Source organism: Rhinoderma darwinii, chromosome 6 (genome assembly GCF_050947455.1).
Source record: "Rhinoderma darwinii isolate aRhiDar2 chromosome 6, aRhiDar2.hap1, whole genome shotgun sequence".
Classification (NCBI taxonomy): Eukaryota; Metazoa; Chordata; class Amphibia; order Anura; family Rhinodermatidae; genus Rhinoderma; species Rhinoderma darwinii.
The window spans coordinates 71800665-71823843 of NC_134692.1; the positions used below are offsets into that span (position 1 = coordinate 71800665).

Below are 23179 nucleotides of genomic sequence, written 5' to 3' on the forward strand. Positions count from 1 at the left end.
GTGTTGTTGTATACCTAAAATTTGTCTTGCGAATGGTCTCCCAGTGTTTTCCAGTTCCCAGTGTTACTCGCTCCTGCTGCCTGTACCCTGTATCCCGTGCTACCGTGTCTCTGTGCCATCTACAGTGAAAGTCAAGTCGTGCCTTCCGCTGCACCTACTGTGCCATCTACTGTGAGAGTCAAGTTGTCACTGCTACTATCTACATTGCCTCAGGTACCCTTTCTGACTATAGACATTGTTTTGTACCTAGTTGGCCAGCTGCTATCCCGCTATCCGGTATGGCACAGTGGGTCCACACCCCACGCCGTGACAGTGTATATGGCTTTCACAGCTCCCAGAGAGTCTGTTAATCAGTTTTCCTAATTCCTGAATGGTATGTGCCTAGTTATAGAGTGATACATCTACCATCTAATTTCTAAACAGATCTGCCATTTAGAAAGTAGTAGCATGTAGAAAAGACTCCAAGTTTTCTGAACACCCATACACCAGTGTCCAGTGGCGTAACTATAAGGGTCGCAACGGTCGCAATTGTGACCGCGCCCCGAAGCCAGGGGGCCCGCAGCCCCCCGCACCGCATCAATGAAAAGTTACTATAGTAACTGGGGCCTATGTAATAAAATTCACGGGCCCCCGTTACTATAGTAACTGACAGTACTTACATTCTTCCTTCCGGAGCGCAGCAGAAGTCCTGACGTCACAGCGCTTTGCGCAGCGCATGACGACACAACGCTATGCGCTGCGCATAGCATCTCAATCCTGGATGGAGTCAGGACCTCCGCTGCGTGCGAAGAGGTGGGTAAGATTAATACCACTCTGCTGGAGCTGATAGGTCGGGTCTGACTCCAGGGACCCCCGCCAATCAGCTGTTTTTAAGGGGGTGCAGAGCGCGTACGAACGCTACTGCCCCTTCATTCCGGTCACTTTCTCGCACTGAATCGCCGACACGAACATGTCAGCGATTCACCTAATGAAGGGGAAGCAGCACTCATACGAGCTCTGCAACCCCTTCAAAACAGCTGATTGGCGGGGGTCCCGGGAGTCGGACCCCGACCCATCAGCTATTGATGGCCTATCCTGAGGATAGGCCATCAATGTTTAGGGACTGGACAACCCCTTTTAAGCCTACCATGTGGTAGGAGGCTTAGATACACAGCCCCAACAGACAGTAATCTTATACTGTATAAGATTACTGTCTGCTGGACCCTGTATCTAAGCCTACCTTAGGCTTAGATACAGGGTTCAACAAATAGTATCACACATGCACTTTGGCCCTGTATCTAAGCCTACCATATGTGTTAGGCTGTGTTCACATCAGTGTTGCCCTTCCGTTGAGGGGTTCCGTCTGAGGTTTCTGTCGGGTGACCCCTCAACGGAACGGCAAACTGAAACCTCAGCTTCCATTTCCCTCACCATTGATCTCGATGGTAATGGAAACATTGCTAAAGGTTTCCGTTTGTCAACATTGTGACAGGGTTCCATTGTTCTTGACACAACCAATAGCGCAGTGGACTGCGCTATTGATTCTGTCAAAACACATATATCAGTTGCATCAGCATTCGTTTTATTGGTCTCTCAAGTGATTACAACTGTGAGAGTAGGGTTAATGTCTTTATGTCATCACATATACAGGGTTACATCAGTTCATTGAGCAAAATGTTAACTAAGAACCTCCTGTTCATGTTCATTGATTAATATTGTGGATGTGCGGTCCTTGATTCTCCTCTCCAACCAGCTTATTTATTCATTCTTTCCCTTTTTTGCAACTTATGGTATCAGTCCTCCATGCTTTTAACCCAGCTGATTTTAATTAAGGAATGACCTCATAAGGGATTTTGCTCTTGTGCTCTCAGTTGGCCACTGGGGGTGCATCTAAAGGTGAGTTCATTCCATCTGTTCACTTGTTGTGGTGCTGTATGGTGGTGTCTGTTGCTGTGGTGCTGCACTTGCGGGTGGACATAGCCCAGAGCCAAGACAGCTTGGCCTGGTAGCAGGAGTGCTGCTGGGCCTCTGGATTGCTCCTTCTGCGTGTGCGGTATTGTGGTGGTGGGCGCCGCAGTGCGGTGCAGCAACCAATAGAGTAGGGACCTATTTGTCGGAGGTCGCCGTGAAGTGGCAAGTGGGCTTATACAATTTTATAAAAATGTTAACTGAGAACCTCCTGTTCATTGATTAATATTGTTAATGTGCAGTCCTTGATTCTCCTCTCCAACCAGCTCAGTTCAAGTAAACATGTTCACAGAGTTAGACCAAAGTACCTAAAACCGATTTAGACAGGTTCTAGCCCATGCTCTAGACATATAGTCATTCTCGTTATATTGGGAACTTCAGCCTTAATGTGCTATTGCTGATTGGATCATTTCTAACTTTGTGTTCTAACTCTCCAGCGCGCTGAAAAATTTGGAATCTCTGACTGACCCGGACTTCGATAGCCGTTGCTAAAGGAGGAATACACAACTGAAGCAAAAACTTATTAAAAAATGTATCGGTTACCATCAGGCTTTGTCACAATTTTTACTACAAAACGATGAGTTGTCATCGGTTGTCGTTAGTTGTCATAATTTTTTACCGTCTGTTTTTAACATCAGTTTTTACCACAAGTGTCCACCAAAAAGGTAGTCTATGTTCCGAAAATGTGCCAATTTTTTCAGAGTGGTGCATAGTTTATGATAGATTGGATACATAATAGATTAGATACATGTTGTGGACTTGTCATTTCACAAAACTTCTGACGTGAGCCTGGCATGTCAGGGCTCTCCTTCTCTGCTCCAGCCTCGGCGCTACACTGAAGTCTGACATTTTAATGTCACGTGTGTCATATGCAGTGCAGTGCCAAGGCCGTTGCCGAGAGGGAGAGCCTAGAAGGGAGCTGCTATCCACTCACCTCACCTTGGATCAGGCATTCAAAGCAGCCTTGTGAACCTGCAAAGACGCCAAACACTAGCCCTAACTCCAGGGAGTAGTTAGTCTTTGGCGCCTTTACAGCTACAAAATGCCACCCTGCATCTTATACCCACACTACGCTGGGATTGCTGTTGTTTCTTTTCACACAACAGGGTCCGATGTCAGTCGTTAAAAAAGTATGCCTCGGTCCATTCTTGACGGCCGTTTTGCATCTGTTTTATATATGTTCCGTGTTTCCGTTTTTGATGGCCGAATGTGAACTGTTTTGCATCCGTTTTTCACTGTCCATTTTAAAAACTGATAAATTTCATGTGTAGATAATGCCACAGTGCCCTCTGTATATAGTGCCACGCACCCCATGTAGATAATGCTGCCGTGCCTTTTATAGATAATGCCACAGTACCCTCTGTGGATAGCGCCACAGTGGCCTCTGTAGATAGCGCCACACAGCCCCCTGTAAATAGTGCCACACAGCCCCTGTAGACAACACCACACAACCCCCTGTAGATAGCACCACACCCCCTGTTGATGTCGCCACACAGCCCTCTCTAGCTAGCGCCACCCATGCCCCCTGTAGATAGCGCCACCCATGCCCCCCTATAAATAGTGCCACCCATACCCCCTATAGATAGTGCAACCCACACCCCCTTTAGACAGTGCCACCCATGCCCCCTGTAGATCCATATAAGGACAGTGACTTCAGGGGTTCCCTCTAGGAGCAGAATCCCCGGCCAGAGCATCAGCAACGCTCTGGCAGGGGATTGCTCTCCAGGAGGAGCTCCAGACATCACTGTCCATAAATGGACAGTGACGTCAGGGTTTCCCTCTAAGAGCGGAATTCCCGACCAGAACGTTGCCGATGCTCTATCCGGGTATTCCGCTCCTAGAGGGAGCCCCTGATGTCACTGTCCTTAGAATCCCCAGCCACAGCGTTGGCAAAGCTCTGGCCAGTTCTTCCTCTCCTAGAGTGAGCTACAGTGCCGCTATCTACAGGGGGGAGCGCTATACACAGTGGGGTGGCGCTATCTACAGGGGGGTTTGAGTGGCGCTGTCTACAGGGGGCATGGGTGGCACTAAATTCTGCTCCTGTTTCCCGGCCAAAGCGCCGACAATGCTCTGGCCAGGGTGCTGCCAGAAGGTGGATGTGGCAGCACCTGGCGTTGAACTTGTGAACAATACATGAAATAGGATACCTCCCGGGAAGCCGGACAGATACATTTTTTTAATCCTGCTACTGCACAGTTCCAGCTGCGTACGGCAGCACAACTTAGACTATACCTAAATGGAGAGCACCAAGAGAATCCCTAGAATGCTCATTGTAAATATACATCCCAATTGATGTATGATGTCTAAAGGGAAATAGGGCAATCAAGCCCATAGTAAGCATGGTGGTAACGGCAGCACAACTTATGTCCCATGTGCCAGAACAGATCCCATAGAAAGCTATGGGATTCGTTCTAGCTTCAGTTTCCCTACAGTTTTTCTGTAACACGCTGGAGGGAATTTATTTTTTTCAAACTACTGTGTAAACTGCCTAGGATTTATGTAAAAAATAAATCTTCTGAGAAAAAGTACTGATCACTGCATCAGATTTCAATTTTCATTTTCCTAGAACTTATTTTAAAATGAAAGAGGTTGCTATGAAATACACGAACACTTTTTATAGAACAGTTTTTATGAATGTGACTCTTGAACATATCAGCATGTATGTGCATATAACTGCTGCCAGATTAGATAATTGCATTAATGAAAAGCTGTGAAAAGGATGTAAGGGCCTGTTCACATCACTGTTGCCCTTTCGTTGAGGTGTTCCGCCGGAGGTTTCCGTCGGGTTAACCCTTCAACGGAATCAAAAACGACGGAACCCAGTCACAACGATGACAAACGGAAACCTTTAATAATGTTTCCGTCACCATTGATATCAATGGTGATGCAAACGGAAACTTAGGTTTCCGTTTGCCTTTCCGTTGAAGGGGTTAACCCGACTGAAACTACAGACGGAACCCCTCAGCGGAAAGGAACGGTGATGTAAACACAGCTTAACACTGCAAAACCACTTGCTAAGGGCCTGTTCACATCAGTGTTGTCTTTCCGTTGAGGGGTTCCGTTGGAGCTTTCCATCGGGGGAACCCCTCAACGGAAAGGCAAACGGAAACCTTAGCTTCCGTTTGCATCACCATTGATCTCAATAGTGACGGAAACTTTGCTAATGTTTTTCGTTTGTCACCGTTGTGAAATGGTTCCGTTGTTTTGACGGAATCAATAGCGCAGTTGATGCAAACGGAAGCTATGGTTTCCATTTGCCTTTTCATTGAGGAGTTCCCCTGACGGAAAGCTCTGATGCTACCCCTCAACGGAAAGCAACGCTGATGTGAATACAGCCTAAGTAGGTAAGTGTTTAAATATATTGTCAGGGTCTGGAAGCAGGTTCGTTCTAGTATCTGAAACAATCTGGAAGAATGGTGTTATTAAGTAAGAATATTCACGTAACAGTCCAGGCTCGGTACACAGATAAGCGTCAACAGTTTGTAGCATAAGGCAGCAAATCAGAAATGAAATAGACTAAAGGCAGAAAGCTCAATAATCTGTCAGAAAGGAAATGCAAGAGCTAAGTTTATATAGGAGCTCAGAGGGTATGGTTAGACAGATATAAAACACTGACACTGGAAAGACAGTTGTCCAGCATCCCAAATGGATTAGAGCTGCTACCTGGAACAGGAGAGTCTCTGGGATCGAATCCTGACATACATAAAAGCAATAAATGACAGTGTACAATAATATAAATTCCCCCATATTAATATACTATAAAACATACCTTGCATTTAATGGCCTTTTTATAGCCAAATCTTTTCTTAAACTGTTCATGAAGCTGGATATCAGTTAATGGAAGCCTTTTTGGTTTCAGTGTGCTTACTATTTCATTAATAGCTCCCCACCATTGTTTCTTCAGCATTGTTTGGTAAAAGTCTTCAAGATGAAATGAAAGGACATAATAACTACAAGAAAACGAAAAACTTTAAGCATAACTATATGAATTATGATAGAAAAGGTATTTTACAGACATTCCTGAATTAATATTAACAATAGTATTAACTAATAATACACAATAACAACTACTTCTACTGTTTTTTTGTTTGTGTTTTTTGTATCTTCCTCTTCCATTTGTAAACTTTTGGTAACAGTTGTTTACTCCAGGATCAGTAAAAAAAAAAGAAATTCTATTTGTAAACCTCTTGGATGAAACAGTTTTTTGACTGACTCAGTATTATGTTTTTAAAATGAACATGAATGTGACATATAGTGTATACCGGGCAAATAGAGACTAGCTGCAGCAGATAAAGTTGTAAAAAAAAGTGCCGATTGACTATAAAGCGAGACATTAACGTTTGAAAGACAGGCGTCGTGTTGTGCTCCAGATGCCTTTACACAATATTCCCCTCTCCTCTGCAGTAACTGTGATAAAGGCCTGGGATAGGCTGAAACTTCAGATTAGTTGCCTAATGGGAGTGCATCCCATTACTCTACTAAGTACATGTACGTGGCATTTCGTTAAGGGGTTAACAGTAGTTTTATATACAGTAGGAGGTGAAACGTTGTGGTTCCATGTTGGATGAATAAATTCACTTTATTTGAGTGCTGCTTCATGTTCTCTTTTTTGGATATCTAACACATAAGGAGAGGTCACTCCTTTATTTTTGAAGCTTTGCACCAGCCTAGTCAGGCATTTGTTCACAGTGCTGCTCCAATCCTCTGCTTTTTTCTACACATATACATATATATATATATATATATATATATATATATATATATATATATATATATATAAAGCGTACCATATAAAACAGTGCATAAAATACAAACACTTTGTGTCATAGTGAGTTGGATAATATAAAACATATATCATAAAAATAGCATCAAATTTGAAATATCCAATTGAGTAAAGTGTTACCATATGCGCAGTACATGTGTGTGTATTAAAAAAATGATTAAAGGAAAATTATCTCCTGGAACCACACATTCACGGCGCCGCCATAGCAGCGAGCGGGAAGCGCTACTGCGCATGCGTGAGAAATTCTGACAAGTTCAGGGTATCAAGGATATCCGGCGTACAGCCGCGCATGCGCAATACAGCGAAGACGCGGATGCGGCCATCTTTAGAATGGGAACGATGTCAGGGAATGCCACAGAGTCCCGGGGCAGAGCCTATGCTAGTGCTCTGCCCGGGACTCAGGCTGTGGGGAAGCCCCAGACATCGCATGTCCATTCATAGACAGCGATGTCAGGGGATTCCACAGAGTCCCGTAGCAAAGTCTATGCTAGCACTCTGCCCGGGACTCAGGCTCTGAGAAGCCCCAGACATAGCATGTCTATTTATGGACAGCAATGTCAGGGGATTCCACAGAGTCCATGAGCAGAGCCTATACTAACGCTCTGCCCGGGACTCCGCTTTGGGGAAGACCCTGACAAAACTGTCCATATATGGACAGCGATGTCAAGGAATTCCAAAGAGCCCCGTAGCAGAGCCTATACTAGCAGCTCTATGTCCCGGGTGCCGCAGATGACAGCCTCAGGGGACACATGCGGCCCGCGGGCCACGTGCTTGAGACTCCTGGTATATGGCCAACTGGTAATAAAACTGTCTTATGACTCAATTTCCTACCAATTTAGATGTTAGGTATTTAGGAAGTTAAAATTTAAATAAACAGTGTGTAACTGCTGGGGTATATAGGGCTACTAGCGATTTTCCCAGAAACCAAGAAAATATGAGGGCATGGATTAGACTCCTAGGCACCCTTGGAACAAATCCAATGAAAACACAAACAGACAGACATGTTATACCTGGGCAGCGCGGGGTACTTTTTCTAGTTGAATATAAAAATCATCTTGGAAAAGAAAGTAGTCCTACATCCCCTTTTCTCAGGATTTGATCTATAAAAGTGGCAATTGGTGTAAAGATGGATCCCACCCCTGAGTGTATACCAGTGATTCCCACCCATATTACCATAAGAGAAGTCTCTCAACAATGTTTTCATTCCCAGAAAACTCCTGATTACATTTCTACCCTAAGGAGCTTGGTATAGCAGTGGGTAAAGCATTCGATCATCTATATTCAGGCCAAGATTTGTTGACTGATTTGCCTGCTCCCATGCTAAGCATCTTTGAGCAGACTGAAATAGGTCTGTTTTCCCTAATGCAGAAGTGACAGCTCTACTGCTGCTTTCTTCTGAGGATCCCTGGTAGGGAAATGCCTGGGTATACTATAAGAGACCACCTCTTTGAGACCACCTTGATTTAGATCAGATTTTTCTATAATGTATTTTTTGAATGGCTTATCTCCTATGTGTATCGGTCCTCTTGTTTAGAAAGACAACACGTCAAAACTATTTTCTCTGGACTTTCGGGTGGATGTCTTGAAGACACATCACTATGTTTCAGCAAGTCAATTATAAAATAGCAGTAGGAGCAGTGTACAGTGTGATTTATTTGCACTAACTACAATGGCAGACCTGTTTATAAAAAAAAATTACAAAAAAATGACCATCAAAGGTTTACATAGCCTTTAAACCTAATTAGCCATTTCTCCACCCATGTGTTGATTACTTTACAGAGCTTAGCATCATCTGCAAATATTGACATTATACTCTGTAAACCTTCTACAAGGTCAGAATGGGGGCCCAATACTGACCCCTGTGGAACCTCACTGGTAACTGTGACCAATCTGAGGATGTACCATAGCATAAATAACCACCTTCTGTTTTCTATCAGTGAGCCAGTTATTCACCTAACTGCACATATTTCCATTAGTCTAAGCATTCTCATTTTATGTACCAACCTTTTATGTAGCACAGTATCAACCGCCCTTGAAAAGTCTAGATTCATCCACTGCCTTACCTAGGTCCAGTCTAGACCTTACCTCCTCATAGAAGCTGCTCAGATTAGTTTGTCAGGACCAATCCCTCAAAAAAAACATGCTAATGCTGTGTTATAGGTTTATTTTGAGTTTACCCACAATGGAGGTTGAACTTACAGGCCGAAAGATTCTTGCCTCACTTTTTGACCCCTTTTTGAATAATGGCACCAAATTTCCTTTGTGCCAGTTCTGTGGAACATACCCTGTCCTTACAGAATCCTTAAAACTTAGAAACAAGGGTATGCTTATCACAATACTTAATTCATGCAGAACTCAGGAGTATGTGCCATCCGGACCCGATGATTTGTCTATTTTAGTGTTTTTAAGGCGACGCTGCACTTCCTGCTAGGTTAAGCAGGTGACATTTAAGGGGCAACACTCTGGCCCTTAAATGTGACATTTAACACAGAAATTACGTTATCCTTAATCATGTAACCTGTCATTGGATATTCCTGTGTAAAAACAGTAGAAAAGAAGGTGTTTAACATTTTCCTTTTCTACATCCTCCTTAACCATTCCAATCTTAGATTGTTTTTAGAGGGACAACACTTTCAGTTCTAAGTTTCTTATTCTTTATGTGTAATGGCCAGGGTAGGGAGACAGACAGGTGAGACCTAATCTACCCGCCACTCAGTCCCTGCCTACTTGCACGACCCGTCCTAGGCGACGGCGTACAACTGGGCGACGGTCTCTATGCTCAATACGTGCACAACAGACAAGCAGACAAGGGTACACAGAAGCTAAGGGAAAGGGGACAGTTGCCCATGGCAACACCGTGAGTAACAAGAGTAATGAACGAGCCGAGTCAAACCATGAGTGTACGAGGTACCAAACGCAGAGCAGGAGCGTTGTCAGTAAAGCCAGGGTCAATTTGAAGCAGAGGTCAATAGTACTAGCAGGAGCAGCAGAGCCAGGAAACAAGACAGAATCACAGGCAAAGCAGGAGCAGGAAATGAAGTTATAAATAGACCGAGGGCGGGAGCTAGCTTCTCCCACTCCTCAGCCAACCAGCCTGAGTGGTAGCAAATCAAGTCACTCTATCAGACCTAGGAGCAGATGAAGACTGATTAACCACGGGCGTCGACACAGAAGCTGTGTCTGGCAAATCCTTTACATTATGTAGTTGAAAAATATTTTTGGGTTATTTTTCCTTTCTTTGCCAATGAGTCTCTCTGTTTCTATCTTTGTTACCTAAATTTTCTTTGTTAGTTTTTCATTTTCACGGCCCAATTCAAATACCCCTAGATGGATTCATTAAAGGGTCTAGTTTTCAAAATGAGTTCACTTCTGAGTGGTTTCCACTGTACTGGTACCTCAAGCGCTTTAAAATTGCGACATGGAATCCGCAAACCATTCCAGCAAAATCGGTGCTCCAAAAGCCAAATGGCGCTTTTTCCATTCTGAGCCCGGCCGTGTGCCCAAACAGCAGTTTAAGATCCACATACGGGGTATAGCTGTACTCGAGAGAAATAGCATAACAAATTGTGTTTTTTGTCCCATATTCCTTGTTAAAATTTTGATCTAAAACGACATATTATTGGAACAAATGTGATTTATAAAATATCTGTGGGGTCAAAATGCTCTCTGCACCCCTAGATGAATTCATTGTGGGTGATGTCGTTTTTTTGGGGTGCTTTATTATATTTTGACATCTAAAGGCTTCTGTAAACCTACTAAGAATTGCACCATTTTAAACAATATAAAAATATTATCTAATTATCTAATTACAATAAATTATTTATGGTCATTTATGTTCAAAGTTGGCAAAGTTTGTATAATTGGGGGTACATAGCTTCACTTTAAAACCCCCTTTTTAAAATCCTGTATTTGCCTCTGAGCAGCAGAGCAGGAACTGATGTCGAAGAAGTTGCCATCATTTTGGCAACTTATTTTGTAAAGCCAAGTCACATGTAGAAGTTTTGTTATTGCCTGTGTTGTTAAGGACTTAAAGTGTACAGAGAACCTTAAAAACATTTGAGGGACCAGAGTGAAAGATTGTACGACCTTGGTATGTTGAATGAACCTAGTAAATCCATTTTACCAATTCTGAAAATTTGCCTGGAGTTTTTTCACCTTGACGCAGCCAGTTTTGACCTTAAGGACACAGCAATGTTTTTCGTTGTTTGCTTATCGCAGTCCAAGAACCAGAACTTTTTTTTATTTTTCCATCAATAAAGCTCCTTTTGTCAAATTCCATAGATGCTGCGGTCGCTATCGACTGCGGCATCCAAGGAGTTAGGCCAAGATTTGAGCTAGCTGTATAATACATCTAACACCCACTGCTCTGCTCAAGCAGGGACCATATATGTATAGCGGCTCCTGTTAAGGCCCACCCGCCATCGCCATATATGTACTGCAGAAAACGGTCACTATTGACCATATACTCGCTCACACGTGCCGCATATATACACTACCGTTCAAAAGTTTGGGGTCACCCAGACAATTTTGTGTTTTCCATGAAAACTCACACTTATATTTATCAAATGAGTTGCAAAATGACTAGAAAATATAGTCAAGACATTGACAAGGTTAGAAATAATGATCTTTATTTGAAATAATAATTTTCTCCTTCAAACTTTGCTTTCGTCAAAGAATGCTCCATTTGCAGCAATTACAGCATTGCAAACCTTTGGCATTCTAGCTGTTAATTTGCTGAGGTAATCGGGAGAAATTTCACCCCATGCTTCCAGAAGGCCCTCCCACAAGTTGGATTGACTTGATGGGCACTTCTTGCGTACCATACGGTCAAGCTGCTCCCACAACAGCTCTATGGGGTTGAGATCTGGTGACTGCGCTGGTCACTCCATTACAGATAGAATACCAGCTGCCTGCTTCTTCCCTAAATAGTTCTTGCATAATTTGGAGGTGTGCTTTGAGTCATTGTCCTGTTGTAGGATGAAATTGGCTCCAATCAAGCGCTGTCCACAGGGTATGGCATGGCGTTGCAAAATGGAGTGATAGCCTTCCTTATTCAAAATCCCTTTTACCTTGTACAAATCTCCCACTTTACCAGCACCAAAGCAACCCCAGACCATCACATTACCTCCACCATGCTTGACAGATGGCGTCAGGCACTCTTCCAGCATCTTTTCAGTTATTCTGCGTCTCACAAATGTTCTTCTGTGTGATCCAAACACCTCAAACTTCGATTCGTCTGTCCATAACACTTTTTTCCAATCTTCCTTTGTCCAATGTCTGTGTGCTTTTGCCCATATTAATCTTTTCCTTTTATTAGCCAGTCTCAGATATGGCTTTTTCTTTGCCAGTCTGCCCTGAAGGCCAGCATCCCGGAGTCGCCTCTTCACTGTAGACGTTGACACTGGCATTTTGCAGGTACTATTTAATGAAGCTGCCAGTTGAGGACCTGTGAGGCGTCTATTTCTCAAACTATGGACTCTAATGTACTTGTCTTGTTGCTCAGTTGTGCAGCAGGGCCTCCCACTTCTCTTTCTACTCTGGTTAGAGCCTGTGTGTGCTGTCCTCTGAAGGGAGCAGTACACACCGTTGTAGGAAATCTTCAGTTTCTTGGCAATTTCTCGCATGGAATAGCCTTCATTTCTAAGAACAAGAATAGACTGTCGAGTTTCACATGAAAGCTCTCTTTTTCTAGCCATTTTGAGAGTTTAATCGAACCCACAAATGTAATGCTCCAGATTCTCAACTAGCTCAAAGGAAGGTCAGTTTTATAGCTCCTCTAAACAGCAAAACTGTTTACAGCAGTGCTAACATAATTGCACAAGGGTTTTCAAGTGTTTTCTAATCATCCATTAGCCTTCTAACATAGTTAGCAAACACAATGTACCATTAGAACACTGGAGTGATGGTTGCTGGAAATGGGCCTCTATACACCTATGTAGATATTGCATTAAAAACCAGACGTTTGCAGCTAGAATAGTCATTTAGCACATTAACAATGTATAGAGTGTATTTCTGATTAATTTAATGTTATCTTCATTGAAAAAAACTGTGCTTTTCTTTAAAAAATAAGGAAATTTCTAAGTGACCCTAAACTTTTGAACGGTAGTGTATATTGCACCGGAGGAGAAGGGGTTAAGGAAGCAAAAAATCTGTCTGTCTTTTAGCTACTTGATTATCTGTGGGATCAGCATTTGTGTGTTCGATCATAGTCTTAAAAATAAGTGGTATACCCCATGGCACATCTGTACAGGGAAGATAAATACATCAAAATCCCTAGCTTGAGAAATAGATGCCTTAGGCTGAATTCACACTGCTTTTGTAGTCTCTGCTTGGTGTATGTCATGAAAAATCGGTGCATACGTCAAACGTATTCATAGACCCCATCAAGAACTGTGACTACCTCTAAAAACTTTTGGTAGTTTGGTGTGGTGGAGCAGAGACGATAAGGGTATGTGCACACGCTAGCTACCTTTTACGTCTGAAAAGACAGACTGTTTTCAGGAGAAAACAGCTGCGTCGTTTCAGACGTAAAAGCTCCTCCTCGCATTATGCGAGGCGTCTTTGACGCTCGTAAATCTTGAGCTGCTCTTCATTGACTTCAATGAAGAACGGCTCAAATTACGTTGCAAAGAAGTGTCCTGCACTTCTTTGCCGAGGCAGTAATTTTATGCGTCGTCGTTTGACAGCTGTCAAACGACAACGCGTAAATGACAGGTCGTCTGCACTGTACGTCGGCAAACCCATTCAAACGAATGGGCAGATGTTTGCCGACATATTGTAGCCCTATTTTCAGACATAAAACGAGGCATAATACGCCTCGTTTACGTCTGAAAATAGGTCGTGTTAACCCAGCCTTAAGGGACGTAGCTTGAAAGTGGCAGATCACTGAGGCATTTGAAGGTCATTGGAACAAATTTCTCAGGAAAATTGGTAGCCCATAATGTCTAAGGAAGTGAAGGACTATACTACAGAATGTGCCTGTGCACTAAAAAAGACCTCCCAGCAGACACCTGTGGGTATTCTCCTTCCACTTTCAATGCCTCATCGTCCTTGGGTCCACATTTCTACTGAATTTATTACAGACCTGAGTCATCCAGTTGTTTTGTCATCTGGGTGGTGGTGGATAGATTTTCCAGGATGGCACATTTAAAACCAATTCCATCTAAGTTATATGTCGGGAGTACCCACTTGTCTTGCAACTTTTCTTTCTAGTACTACTACTAGAAGCGTTGGTGAGAACATGGTTTTGTTGGCGGACGGGGTATGATTTAGTATGGCATGGGATTTTTCCTGCCACTGGGGTTCCTTCATTCCACTAAGGAACATGGATTAGAGATATTTTCCAAAGGGAAAATAAAAAACTGGGCAAGATCTGGCACCATTTCTTAGCAGACTAACATGCCGATACACTGATTAAATTGTAAATAACATGTGTGGTTGGGGATGAATGATGATCAAAAAATAAGTACAATTACTTTTTTGTAGGGGTTAATGCTCAAATACCCGTGGTATTTGGGTGTAAGGAAATCACCCCGTTTCTCAACCATCTATCAGAATCCAATTGCTATTCCGTAAATCTTCCACAATCAATATGATTGAGCTTACTTATTGTTATTTACCATTTTTTCCACCCTACAGCATCGCCTGATTTGGAGGTCCCATTTAGTTTTGCCCAGGACCACACTTTGCCTAAAACCTGATCTTTTTGCCCATTCCAAATTGTAGATTGTCTAAGGATTATCAAAACAGTTCATATTAGATAAAACGTGAAAATGTGGCTTATGCCTAAAATACTTTATTATTTCAGTAAAATCCCATTGAATAACCCAGTGTCATTGATAGCTGACATCCAAAGCACACTTCTTAAATTTGTATGGGCACACAAAAGAGCTAGAATATCCAAAAACTTAATGACTACTCTCTCCTCCAGGGGAGGGATGGGAGTCCCCAATGTCTACCACTATTATTTGGCGGCGGCATTAGCACCGATCAAATACTGTTGGTACCCGGACATTTCTGCACATTGGAAATCAATTGAGAGATAGTTTGTTCCTCAGTTTAATATCAAGCCAGCAATTCTTGGTACAATAGTGGGGACTGAGGTTAATAAAAATATGCTACCCACCACTAAACATATGTGTCAAGCATGGGGTAAAGCACTTCTGGTGTACAAAATATGTGACTTCTCTTTAAAAGAATGTCCTATAGGATATATATCTACTTGGATCCCAAATTTGGATCTGAAGTTATGGATACAATCAGACATTGAGTGTATATCTGATTTGTATAGCCACTCGCAAATACACTCTTTTACTGAAATACAGATTGCATTTGGGATTCCCAAAAATCAGTTATTTGTCTTTTTACAAATTCGACATTTTATTAAAAAAAATACCACCTTACACCATAGAGAAGTCTCCCTTAAAAGGGCTGGCCTCGGCATACCTTGCCTTCGCTACACATATTCCCTTTACTAAACAGAAATATATGTGTCAGTGGGAGTCAGACATGGGAAAGACTTTCCTTGAAAAGGAATGGGAGATGGCTCTCTCATATACTAACAAAATGTCAAAATGTGTAAACCATGTAGAAGCTGTCAGGAAAATTCAGTTCAGATGGCATCTCACCCTGGTTCAGTTGCAACACATGTCTGCTGGTGCGTCACCTATGTGTTGGAGACACTGTGGTAATAGAGGTACATTGTTCCACCCTTGGTGGTCCTGCCAAGCAGTACACGCATTTTGGCAGCGTATTTTCCAATACATTTCTGGGTTACTGGGATGGACGCTGGATCCTAATCACGCTTTAGCTTTACTAGATATCAGTCTGGGGGATATTCGAGTAGATATAAGATGCCCGATAGGACATATTGTAACGTCTGTGGTCGCTAACCATGAACTCCTTCTGTCCGGTCGATGCCCTTCTCTCCAGACATGTCTGCACATGCGGCCGTCCTGTTCCACAGTGACCACCAGGGTGCGCTCGCGAGCTCAGTCCAGACAAGGAGCCAGGTCGCACACAGGTGGGAGATTGAGCTGATTGCTCCCAGAGCACCCTGGACTATAAGAAGGGCTGTGCCCCTCCCTACAATGCCTGAACCTTGTTGTCGTTATCCTAGTATGTCTATGCAAATGGTCTCCGAAGTGTTCTCCAGTTCCCAGTGTTCCCCATTCCTGCTACCTGTAACCTGTATCCTGTGCTATCCTGGTCAAGTGCCATGTTAAGCTGAAGTCGTGCTGTGCTGTGTACCATGCCTGTCCTGTTACACCACGCCTAGCGCCTGCCTGCTGCCTAGTCCCAGCCGAGCCTGTTTTGCGACTGTCTGAGCTACCACAGGTACACTATACGAACTATAGACTGTGACCTGTGTCCTGTTGGCCAGCTGCCATATCGTCAAGGCGGTACGGCCCAGTGGGTCTACATACCCAATGTGACAGTAGGCTCAGGCCATGGATCCCGCTGGTCAATCCAAGACCATGATGACATTACAGGAGATTCGGGCGGATATGCTAGACCTCCGGCCTCGACAGGACCAACTTCTCCATGCATTGAACATTATTGCACGTCGGCTGGAGGTGCAAGTTGCCGTTCCTCCTACTACACCTCCTGGCAGTACTGATCCTCCGACTACACCTCCTGGCAGTGCTGATCCCCGATTTTCTTTGCAGCTTCCTGACCGCAATGATTGAGACGCGAGGACCTGCCGTGGATTTTTGAACCAGTGCCAGATCCACTTTAGCCTGTATGCAAGGGCATTCTCGTCTGATGGCGCAAGGGTCGCGTTTATGCGTTTATCGTCTCACTGGCAGGGCCCTTGCATGGGCGAACGCTATCTGGGAGAGACAAGGATCAGAGATTCGTGACTTCCAGGGGTTCCTACGGACATTTTGCATGGTGTTTGAGGCGACTGGACGAGTCTCATCTGCTGCCGCCTCCTTGCTGAACCTACGCCAGGGAGACACCTCCGTGGGCGAGTACGCCATCCACTTCCACACCCTGGTGGGAGAACTGTTGTGGAACAATGAGGCCCTGCTGGCTACATTCTGGCAGGGACTGTCTCCTAGGATTAAGGACGAGCTGGCCGCCAGAGATCTACCATCTACCCTGGATGCCCTCACCCTTCTGGCCGCCCGGATTAATATAAGGATCCGAGAACGATTCCAAGAAGCTCGTCGGGAGGGAGGACTCCCTAGTCCGGTTCCTACTTTGCAGCAACCCCTGCTGTCCTCAGATGCTGATCCTCCTATGGAGTCTGTGAAGACAGACCAGTTTAAGCTGTCAATGAAAGTGAAAAATTTAAAGGCAAGTTAAAGTGTATGTTCACAAATTCCAGAAGTCTAGCAAGCAAAATGGGGGAGCTGGAGGCCTTGGTACTGGAAGAAAATATAGATATAGTTGGTGTTGCTGAAACATGGCTAGACTCCCGCTCGTTTAACTCGTTAAGTGCTGCGGTCAATAGCGACATTTAAATCTTTCGAAAATGGGGGCGACCCCCTCTAACAGTTCATCGCGCCCCCCGCAATGCAATCGTGGGGGGGCGATGGTTACTATGGCTGCCTGGGGGCCTAATGAAGGCCCCCAGGTCCGCCATCTTTGTGTACCTATTAAGCCCTGCCTCAGCGGGAATAATAAAAAAAGTAAAAATTAGTTAAATAAAGTTGTTTTTTTGTGTAAAAAAAAAAAATATTAAAAGTTCAAAAAACCCCCCTTTTCCCATTTTCGCCCTAGAGCATAGTAAAATAAATAAATAAATAAACATAATTGGTATCGCCGCGTCCATAAAAGTCTGAATTATTACACTATATCATTATTTACCCCGCACGGTGAACGCCATAAAAAAAAACTTCTAAATGCCAATATCTCTATTTTTTGGTCACCTAATCTCCCACAAAAAATGAAATAAAAAGTGATCAAACCGTCGCATGTACACCAAAATTTTAATATTAAAAACTACAGCTTATCCCGCAAAAAATATAAGCCCACATATCGACGGAAAAATAAAAAAGTTATGGCTCTCGGAATTTGGCGACACAAAATAAATTAGCTTTTTTACACTAAGGTTTTTACTTGTAAAAGTAGTAAAATATAGAAAAAAACGATATATATTTGGTATTGCCGTAATCGTATTGACCCAGAGAATAAAGTTAACATGTTGTTTTAATTGCACAGTGAATTCCATAAAAACGGCGCGCAAAAAAAACATGGAGGAATCGCTGTTTTTTTCATTTTCTACCCCACAAATAATTTTTTCCCCCTTTCCTAGTACATTATATGGCAAAATAAATGGTGTTACGAAAAAAATACTACTACTCGTCCCGCAAAAATCAAGCCCTCATAGTACTATATCGACTGAAAAATAAAGAAGTTTTTGTAAGGTGGGGAGGAAAAAGCGAAAATGAAAATCTGAAAAAGGGCTGCGGCGGGAAGGGGTTAACAAGCTTAGTACAGTTATTTCTGTCCCCCTCTTCATAATATTTATAGATTCTCTAGTGACTGGTATAGTGCCAAGGGACTGGCGCAGGGCAAATGTGGTGCCTATTTTAAAAAAGGGCTCTAGGTCTTCCCTGGGTAATTATAGACCAGTAAGATTAACATCCATTGTGGGGAAAATGTTTGAGGGGCTATTGAGGGACTATATACAGAATTATTTGACAAAAAATAGTATTACAAGTGATAGCCAGCACGGTTTTACTAAGGACAGAAGCTGTCAAACCAACTTGATTTGTTTTTATGAAGAGGTGAGCAGAAGCTTAGATAGAGGGGCCGCTGTGGATATAGTGTTTTTGGACTTTGCAAAGGCATTTGACACTGTCCCTCATAGACGTCTAATTGGTAAATTAAGGACTAGAGGTTTAGAAAGTATAGATTGTAATTGGATTGAGAATTGGACCGTATCCAGAGAGTTGTGGTCAATGATTCCTACTCTGAATGGTCCCCGGTTATAAGTGGTGTACCCCAAGATTTCATGCTGGGTCAACTATTATTCAACTTATTTATTAATGATATAGAGGATGGGATTAATAGCACTATTTCCATTTTTGCAGATGACACCTAGCTATGTAGAAATATTCAGTCTATGGAAGTTGCTCGTGAATTGCAACCGGATTTAAAGAAACTAAGTGTTTGGGCGTCCACTTGGCAAATGAGGTTTAATGTAGATAAATCTAAAGTTATGCACCTAGGTACGAACAACCTGCATGCATCATATGTCCTAGGGGGAGCTACACTGGGGTAGTCACTTGTTGAGAAGGATCTGGGTGTACTTGTAAGTTATAAACTAAATAACAGCATGCAATGTCAATCAGCTGCTTCAAGGGCCAGCAAGATATTGTCGTGTATTAAAAGAAGCATGTACTCGCGGGACAGGGATGCAATATTACCACTTTACAAAGCATTAGTGAGGCCTCATCTAGAATATGCAGTTCAGTTCTGGGCTCCAGTTCATAGAAAGGATGCCTTGGGGTTAGAAAAAATACAAAAAAGAGCAACAAAGCTAATAAAGGGCATGGAGAATCTAAGTTATGAGGAAAGATTAAAAGAACTAAACTTACTTAGCCTTGAAAAAAGACGACTAAGGGGGGACATGATTTATATAAATATATGAATGGCACATACAAAAAATATGGTGAAATCCTGTTTCATGTAAAACCCCCTCAAAAAACAAGGGGGCACTCCCTCCGTCTGTAAAAAAAAAAAGGTTCAACCTGCAGAGGCGACAAGCCTTCTTTACTGTGAGAACTGTGAATCTATGGAATAGTTTACCGCAGGAGCTGGTCACAGCAGGGACAGTAGATGGCTTTAAAAAAGGCTTAGATAATTTCCTATAACAAAAAAATATAGGCTCTTATGTGTAGAAAATTTTTACTTCCCTTTTCCCATCCCTTGGTTGAGCTTGATGGACATCTTTTTTTCGACCGTACGAACTATGTAACTATGTAACCTCCCCAGTTTTCTCCAGGTACCAAGGTCTGGCTGTCCTCTAGAAATATCCGGCTGACGGTGCAATCTTACAAGTTTGCTCCCAGGTTCCTCGGACCCTTCGAGATCTTGAAACAGAATAACCCGGTCTCCTACAAGCTTCGGCTGCCTCCTATCCTCCGGATCCCCAACTACTTTCACGTTTCTCTCCTGAAACCTGTGATCCTGAACCGCTACTCTAAGACTCTTAGCCCTGAAGTTGCCCCCAGCAGTTCTTCCGAGATATTTGAGGTTAAGGAGATCCTGGACACCAAAAAAGTGAGAGGAAGAACCTTTTATTTAGTAGATTTTAGGGGGTTTGGTTCTGGGAGCCAGAGGAGAATCTCAATGCTCCTACCCTCATTAAGAAGTTTCTCTCTCGTTCTGGTCCCAAGAGGAGGGGGCGTAAGAGGGGGGATACTGTAACGTCTGTGGTCGCTGACCATGAACTCCTTCCATCCGGTCAACGCCCTTCTTTCCAGAGATGTCTGCACATGCGGCCGTCCTGTTCCACAGTGACCACCAGGGTGCGCTCGCAAGCTCAGTCCAGACAAGGAGCCAGGTCGCACACAGGTGGGAGATTGAGCTGATTGCTCCCAGAGCACCCTGGACTATAAGAAGGGCTGTGCCCATTCCTACAATGCCTGAGCCTTATTGTCGTTATCCTAGTATGTCTATGCAAATGGTCTCCTAAGTGTTTTCCAGTTCCCAGTGTTCCCCGTTCCTGCTACCTGTACCCTGTATCCCGTGCTATCCTGGTCAAGTGCCGCATTGAGCTGAAGTCGTGCTGTGCTGTGTACCACGCCTGTCCTATTACACCACGCCAGGCGCCTGCCTGCTGCCTAGTCCCAGCCGAGCCTGTCTTGCTACTGTCTGAGCTACCACAGGTACACTATACAAACTATAGACTGTGACCTGTGTCCTGTTGGCAAGCTGCCATACCGTCAAGACGGTATGGCCCAGTGGGTCCACATACCCAACGTGACACATATATTGATAGCTACTAGATACCATATTGCGCAGAGGTGGAAAACGGCCAAGGATTTGAATATATCAGAGGTGCTTAATAGAGTATTCCTACACTTCCAATATGAGCTACATTATGCTACATTGAAAGGGCTGAGGAAGAGGTGTCTGGCTGCCTGGGCTCGGTGGACGGATGAGCCTCATGTCTGTTTACTCATCCGAAAACACTCCTTTAGGCCCCATGCACACGACCGTAAAAACTCCCGTAATTACGTGCCCATAGACTTCTATTGGCCATGGGTACCTCCCCGTATGCTTACGGGAAGGTGCCCGTGCCGTTGAAAAAGATAGAACATGTCCTATTTCAGGCCGTAATTATGGCACAGGCAGCCCATAGAAGTCTATGGGGCTCCCGTAATTACGGGAGCGTTGCTAGGCGACGTCAGTAAATAGTCACTGTCCAGGGAGCTGAAAGAGTTAAACGATCGTCAGCACCCTGGACAGTGGCTACCGATCACAATATAGATAAAGCTGTAAAAAAAAAAAAAGACGTTCATACTTACCCAGAACTCCCTGCTTCTTCCTCCAGTCCGGCCTCCTGGGATGACGTTACAGCCCATGTGACCGCTGCAGCCAATCACAGGTCAATCACAGGCTGCAGCGGTCACATGGACTTCCGCGTCATCCAGGGAGGTCGGACTGGATGTCAAGAGAGGGACGCATCACCAAGACAACTGCCGGGTAAGTATGAATTGCTTTTACTTTTATTACGGAAAGGGCTGTCCCTTCTCTCTATCCTGCACTGATAGAGAGAAGGGCTGCCAATTAGTGCAGTGCAATTTTGCAGCCAAAAACGTGCCCGTAAATACGGGTGGAATACGGGTGACACCGGACCCGTATTTACGGGCACGGGTCCGTAAATACTGGTGCAGTACGGGTCGAATACGTGTGACCAAGGACCCGTATTTACGCCAGTATTTACGTGTGGACAAAAATGCGGTTGTGTGCATGAGGCCTGCGCTTGTGATAGCGATTATATACTCATACCTCCATGATTCGCTTGCTGTTTTGCCTTTTTGGTTATGATGATTGCATACCTCCTTACCACCTTTCTATGGTAATAAATTTTTGTTTTTTATTTTATTTTTTTATTATAATGCACTGCATTGCTTTGTACAACAACATGTAGATGTCATCTTGTATGTTTATAATATGCTATTATTCTAATATTATGCATGACCAGGAGACAGTGTAATGTACATGTGTTTTGTTTTATTTTTTGTTATGTGCATATTACTGCATTTCTTGTTGTGATTTGTTTTTAATTTGTATTCTTCAACTCAATAATAATAATAATTTTATAAAATAAATACTTGCCTTTTTCCTCCGAATTCTATCACAGGAATAGGATAATGATCTCTGTAAGCTGTGTCAAGATGAAGTAGCTCATGAATGTGCTTTGTGGCCATGTTACATATTTCTTCATAAGCAGCCTGAAAAGCAGAAACAGGGTTATTATGGATACATAACTAAACTGGTATTATGTAGGTATAAACAAGCATTGTTTTTTTAATTGGAAAGTCCATAGCCAAGGATGCAGCTATAGGGAGTTCAGAGGTAGCAGTTGCATCGGGCCCTGGTGCCTGAGGGAGCCCAAAAACCACTGTCACATATGAAGAAACCAGTATTATAAATGGCACATGGCAGGTAGGGGACCCTGTTAAAGATTTTGCACTGGGGCCCAGAAGCTTTATGTTACGCCTGTGTCCAAACCTAAAAAAAATTGTAACAGCATAAAGAATGGTTTGTAATAAGAATCTCAGAAGTCTATTTCTTGCAGTTCAGAGACGATTTGTAAACTAGAACTTTAGTGTTGCATAATACATTTACATGTGGCTGTGTTTCTAAACTTCATGATTTACCTAGTGTAGAAATGGTCATCCAAAAGTAGGATAGAGCCAAATGCATTCGGGGCAGATATACTAATCAAAATGTGCCAGATTTTTGGCTCTAATTCTGCCAAAAAAATGCCGTACATATCTAGACTTTTATACCTCGCTAGACAAGTGGGTGTTTCTTAGAGGAAAAAGGGATGTGGCTTAGAGATAAGGGGTGAGACTTAAAATGCACTAACGTTTTGGCGCAAAAAATGGGTCTAAAGTAAGCCAACTATAAGGTGTCTTACATATGTAGCAGACTAGCAAGATGTCTAGTTTTATAGGGGTTTTCCAGCCAGTAAAAATTGATGGTCTATCCTCAGGATAGGCCATCAATAGCTAATAGCTCGGGTCCGACTGCTGGGACCCCCGCCGGTCTGCTGTTTTGCAGGGGTCCCGGCAGACGGACCTCAAGCAGTCAACTATTGATGGCCTATCCTGAGGGTAGGCCATACATTTTTAGGGACTGGAAAACCCCTTTAAGCTGTCAAAATTTAAGACATTTTGATCAATCTGCCCCATTGTGTTTATTTCAAGCCCTTGGTTAGTTACATCCTCTTTTGACACATTTTCCAGTCACAATACAATA

The 23179-nt window shown here is 43.4% G+C and overlaps 1 protein-coding gene across 2 annotated transcripts in view; it reads right to left on the minus strand.

The window, feature by feature from the left end:
• ANKAR (ankyrin and armadillo repeat containing) overlaps positions 1-23179 on the minus strand; it is a 468018-nt gene that overhangs the window by 308349 nt on the left and 136490 nt on the right. For both annotated transcript variants that reach the window (XM_075829926.1, XM_075829927.1), the window contains exons 5-6: positions 22031-22146; positions 5717-5897 (exon numbers count right to left, since the gene is read on the minus strand). In XM_075829926.1, coding sequence (XP_075686041.1) covers positions 5717-5897; positions 22031-22146 — 297 coding nt within the window. The remainder of the gene's footprint in view (positions 1-5716; positions 5898-22030; positions 22147-23179) is intronic.